Source organism: Tursiops truncatus, chromosome 1 (genome assembly GCF_011762595.2).
Source record: "Tursiops truncatus isolate mTurTru1 chromosome 1, mTurTru1.mat.Y, whole genome shotgun sequence".
Lineage (NCBI taxonomy): Eukaryota > Metazoa > Chordata > Mammalia > Artiodactyla > Delphinidae > Tursiops > Tursiops truncatus.
The window spans coordinates 9,182,099-9,188,072 of record NC_047034.1 but is presented as its reverse complement, the minus strand read 5'-3'; the positions used below and the strand labels follow the sequence as shown (position 1 = coordinate 9,188,072).

Genomic DNA, 5,974 nt, shown 5'->3' with positions numbered 1-5,974 from the left:
TCTATATACAAACTCTGTACGAGCTTATATTGCACTAGCCCCTCTACCCTGATCAGTGATTAGTCATCTATTTCCTTGGGTTTTTATTTTAATTCTTAATTTTAATTAAAGCTAGACTATATCCCTTCAGAGATACTACCGAAATTTGGAAGATCATCACCTAAGAAGTACACTACTGGCCTGGCCAAATATATTCTTATTTTTACCATGAGTAGTTTTTCTCCTGATACTGTGTAATTATTTTGTATCAGTGTATTTACACATTATGTCATATTTTTGTGTTAACTATACTTTTATGTGTTTATAGTTTTGTTTTTAATTTTACTTTATTCCTTTCCTAAGCAGTAATATACAAAAAAAAAACAGTTTGATACATTATATTTCTAATAAATACTAAAACTCATGCACCCCTTAAAATCATCTTGTATATCACCAGTAGAGTGTTTAGCACACACCCTGGAAAACAGTAACATGAAAATTTCTTGCCATGGAAATAAGGGATGAGGTTTGGAGTAGGGAAAAGTTAAGATAACTTCTCATGACTCTCCTTCCTACCAGATGTGTGCACTGCACGAATGAAAAAAAAAAAGTATTTGTTTATTTTACATTGCTTTCTGAAAGAAAAATAAAACCCTTTTTAAAATACTGTAATCAAATGAATTTTATAGTCAAGGACTATGCAAAGTCCTGAGGGGACCCATCTCTAGTCTGTGTGATACAATAAACCCACCAAATGAAACATTTCATTGAAATATGCAGTTTTTATGAAGAAACAAGCACCCCCTAGAACCAAAGACTGATGCTGCTGAGGCTTTAGACATGTGGTATATGTGTGTGCACCTCTGTAGGTCTAATTTTCTTTCTTTCTATATAATCAAGTGACCTAGTCTCATTGGGTTAAGTTTCAACCACAAAACATCACTGTGTGCTTTTTGTTTTTTTCAAGATACACGTCACAACACACCAAGAAAGGGGGAACTTCCAGTGTCTGTGGTAACATCACTTGATAAACAGACTCGTTTGAACAGCAAGGGCCTGTTAGCCGTCACTATATAAAGCAGCAGAGGCGTGGATTAGCAGATACTTGCCTGCTGAGGACCATGTGAGCAGCGGCCATCTCCACGCCAAGGAGAGACAAAATGCCAGGCGTGTTCCTCTCTGCTAATCCAAAGGAACTGAAAGGAACTGATCATTCGCTTCTAGACGACAAGACGCAGAAAAGGAGGCCAAAGACCTTGTAAGTTCATTAACTGTGCGAATTTTGACTTAGATGATCCTTAATGGCAGAACAATTGAAAATGAATGAATGGAAGAAAATACGAGCCTTTAGTTTACCTAGATCAGGGCAATGACCTGCTGTGAGTTACAAGTATATTCAGTTGTATTTAAAAATGAATCATGACAGGGCATTAAATGAGGTGGGAATTTTTCCAGACTTTGGCTCATAAAAATTGGCTCACTCTTGATATTGCAATATGTTGTATCAGCTATTTTTATTATGGCCTTATTCCTTGGAGAAGTTTGCTTCATGCTCTTTTCTTTTTACAAATAAAATGTATTCTTCTGAAGAAATATGAATATTTACTTTTGTGTCTTTTGTAGTGGAATGGATGTGAAAGCATACCTGAGATCTATGATCCCACACCTGGAATCTGGAATGAAACCTTCCAAGTCCAAGGACCTGTATGTACACTAATACACGGAACTATCACTATATAAGCGGCCTGTGCCTTAGCTCTGTATTCTAGCAAGGCGGTAATACTACACATACTGGACTTCGTTTTTTTTAAGTAACAAGACTAATAAGATTAAGCTGCATTAGTACCAATGTAATTTAAATACAGATGTGCATGCATATATTTGCTACTTATTATACTGTTGGAGTACATTTGGATTTTTTCACATTTTACTGGCAGATATTTTCATAACGATAGTAATTCTAAGCAAATTTTTGTTTTCTTATAGATAAATTTTAATAAAATTTATTAGAAGTAGAGTCTCAGTTTGTGAAGTTATCAAAATGCAGCAGCCATTCTGATTTCATTTGCGCTTACACACACAAAAATACTAATTTACGTAAATGTCGTCCCCTGTAGACTCTCTGCTGATGAAGTGAAGCAGTGGTCTGAATCTCTGGAAAAACTTCTTGCCAACCAGAGTAAGTATAGATGAACTACTGAATGTTTCTGGGTTTATCTCAGTATGCTAAGAGATTGAATGGCTTCATTAAAATATAGTATTCTGGATGGGAGGGTGTGTGAAAAGTTGTACTCTAGCTGTTCTGTAGCACTGACAGCTTCAGCGTATTATGCCTCATCGTGGCATAATGTTGACTCGGCACTCAGTTCTGCTACTGTCCTTTAGAAAAATTTGCCAAGGCAACTAGCTGTTTCCATGGATCATTATAGGAGCAAAATTTTAAATTATGCTGGGGTTCTGAAGTTTAAAGTTTTAAAAAGTAAACCAAACATCTCAACATGTGAACTGCTATTCCGAAAGCTACCTAAAGGATGTATTTTTGTACCACTGGATGTAAGGGGTAGGATTCACTCAGTCAATTAATAACTTTTTCCATTCATACATGCGTTGTCACTCATTCAGCCCAGGCATTTATGTGCAGGCATTTTAGAAGCACCAAGGACTCAAGAGTAAAGAAACAGTGCCTTGCTGCCTTGAAGGCAGTTGAGACACACAGCATAAAACTGCATTATATATAACATGGCACGTTATAACAGATATGATAAAAAGACTTTTTAAACACAGAGTCTCACGGGGACTTTCTGATGAGAGAAGGGAAATGAGATCAGCTTGTCTTAGCCCTCATCATGGGCATTGGGATCCTGTTGGGATTAGGACCTCGCTCAAGGGCATAGATGGGCAGCTTATCCCTATCCGGGGTGAGCTGATCCCCTTCTCCCTCCCCCGCAACATCCTACAGAGACTCACGTGGGGATCAAGTAGTTCAACCTGGTTCATCTGCTTGTTATCTGACTTAGGTTATGATTCAGCCAAACAAGGCTATAGAGATGGCCCATTGAAAAGCCTGAATAACACTAGTAAATCCAAGCAGTATAGCGCACATAGGTAATATACAGGCCTCACGTCTTTTGACTTATATGAGTTGGACAGAGAAATTATATTTGCTAATGATTAACATGATGTTCATGCCTCCTGTCAATATTTGATTCCCTAAAATACTCTGCACTCTGGCTGAGCTGGTAGTGTAAGAAAAGAGATTGCTCTGTAACCTGCAGAGCAGAATTGTAATGTAATAGCAGATGGAAGTGAAGCAGTCTCTCAGCCACCACTAAGCAGCTGTGTACCTGTGACAAGCGTGTCTGACCCCAGACAGACTATAAACGAAGGGGTCCCTAAGGCCTTCCCACCTCTACAAACGGTGACACAGCCATTTCAGCAGCATCCACCTCTTCCCTTTGTACACAGAGAATATGCCACTGTACTTTTCTTGTAAGTTTCTTCCAGTTATTCATTTATTGGCTGTGATAAATTAATTTATCTCACCCCTCACCCTTTCTTTTTAGCTGGTCAAGACGTCTTTGGGAATTTCCTAAAGTCTGAGTTCAGTGAGGAGAATATTGAATTCTGGCTGGCTTGTGAAGACTATAAAAAAACAGAGTCTGATCTTTTGCATTGCAAAGCGGAGAAAATCTATAAAGCATTTGTGCAGTCAGATGCCGCCAAACAAGTGAGTATTTAGTTCATTACCATCGGTTTATATGTAAAGAAACTTAGATATAGAATAAGATTCAACATACTAGCAAGATGAAATCCTTTTTGAGTATTATGATTTTCACTGCTATATATTTAAGTGTATTCATATAGTTCAGTGCAATGATAATCTAATTTTCTACACTTGTGAAAAGATTGGATGAAAGGTTGATTTTGTAAAACAAGCTAATGTGATGGGGTGGGGTAAGGAGTACTGGTGATACCGACCAGAACTGCATGTCAGGGGGTCCTTAATGAGCTAGCTCGTTTTGGATTAGGATAAAGTAGAGATTAGTGCAATACATGGATTGCAGCAGCAGAAATATTTCCAGTTAGTAGTAATGCCCACTTCCAGTTAAATATTCCTAGTTCAAGCAGCAAACATCTGCATGAAGTGTCCTCTCCTCCTGTAAACCTTAAATGTGCACATCACTTTTCTCGATGCACATATCACCTTATACAGATATTTAAAAAATAATGTCTGCCTCTTTTGCACCTCCCAAAGATATTATGAGCTAACTTGGAGCAAAGATATTTCTGCTTTTTTTGTGCTACTTCTTTTTAACTCTTCCACACCTAGGATAAGGTATGCTTAGAATAGGCATTCAAGAGATATTTGAGCTGATTTAAATGAGGTTTTAAAGCCACTGTCTTGAGGTGCTTCAAAAACAACAGTGACATCATAAAATATGCAATAAATTGGAAGTGCATATGAACTGATGAGGATTTCTTTTTAGATCAATATTGACTTTCACACTCGAGAATCTACAGCCAAGAAGATTAAAGCACCAACACCCACGTGTTTCGATGAAGCCCAAAGAACCATATATACTCTTATGGAAAAGGACTCCTATCCCAGGTTCCTCAAATCAAATATATACTTAAATCTTCTGAATGACCTTCAGGCTAATAGTCTAAAGTGACTAGTGCCGGCTGGAGGGAATTAAAGATGATATCAAGTACAGAAGGAATGTACCAGGATGGCTCCCTGGGGGAACACCTTGGCCTTTTTGGATGACTCACAGATCCAGGGGAAGAACCCATGACTCAGGACAGATTAACATGGAAGTTATCCAGGCTCAGGGCTGAAGAAGCGTGAGAAGAAAATTTAGCGATGGTAGAAGGAAGGAGATACTGTGGTACTGTCATAAAATACAGTGGACCTACGTATTAGAACATCCCTCAGAACTGAGAAGGCCGGGTAATGCTTGCTACGCAGAAACTGTGAATAAGGGTTTTGAAACTGGTGAAAACATGCTATAAGCTTCAAGGTCAAGTGACATTTATGCTGCATATTGTTATACAGAGATTGTATTGAGCTGCTGAAATCTCTTTTACTTGGATGACTATTTGAGAAGTATGTGTTTCAAAATCACCATTTCTGTTATTGACACAGTTTTTCAGTGTTGGTTGGTTTGTTGGAGTGTTTGGGGATTGAAAGAGATAAAGAGGAGAACAATGTATTTAACTTAAGCTATTGCCTTAAAGTTGGGAAGTCAGAATATATTTGTAAATTAAATTATCACAGTGTCAATAATAAATGTGAGTTTTGTCTTAAAAACATAGAAGCAATTTCTGTTTACATTTCCTTGCCATCTTTAAAAACTGGCATTTATTTTTCAGATTTAACAAAAATTTAAGCAAGGGTCTTCTACTTTCTATCACCTCTTCAACATCTAAAACTATCATCCAGTTAATCTTATATTTTGTGTATTACGTGTATGTATTGGACAGAATTCATTAGTTTTCTCTCTGCTATCATGATGTATAAAGATCAAACAAATATAATATGCTCTCATATAGTCAAGCTTCAAACTGATGAGAAATTGAAGAAGTCTTTTAAAGAGGGATAGAAATTTTATTTCAAGAAGTCATCTAATTAACAACTAATAATTTATTGTGATTTGAAGTTTATAAAAGCCAGGTGTATTTTCTCATTTAATGTTCATAGCAATCACTACTTCCCAAATTTAGCTATCAAAACTACCTAGAATGTTAAAAAACAAAACACCAATTTTGGGGCCCTATCCCAGACTGACTGAATCAGAATCCCCAAGGGATAAAGTATGAGAATCTATATTTTAAGAGTAAATTCCAGGCGATTCTGAAGATGCCCTCGTTATGCAGGGTTGGGAATCCTGGGGTTAAGAGACAGTCCCACTGCCAGGGATTTACACGTAAATTTTCTCACCACACAATCTGTGTTCCCTCTACTGTGCAACACTGCCCCCCAATGACCAGAAGA

General features: G+C 37.4%; 1 protein-coding gene across 1 annotated transcript; it reads left to right on the top strand.

Annotated features, from left to right (window-relative positions):
- The first annotated feature begins 1,058 nt into the window (after window positions 1–1,058).
- Window positions 1,059–4,836, top strand: RGS1 (regulator of G protein signaling 1). Its single transcript, XM_004324266.4, has 5 exons — window positions 1,059–1,237; window positions 1,603–1,683; window positions 2,097–2,158; window positions 3,543–3,706; window positions 4,467–4,836. Exons 1-5 carry the CDS (start codon window positions 1,140–1,142, stop codon window positions 4,650–4,652), a joined length of 591 nt encoding a protein of 196 aa, XP_004324314.2. The 5' UTR covers window positions 1,059–1,139; the 3' UTR covers window positions 4,653–4,836.
- The last annotated feature ends 1,138 nt before the right edge of the window (window positions 4,837–5,974 follow it).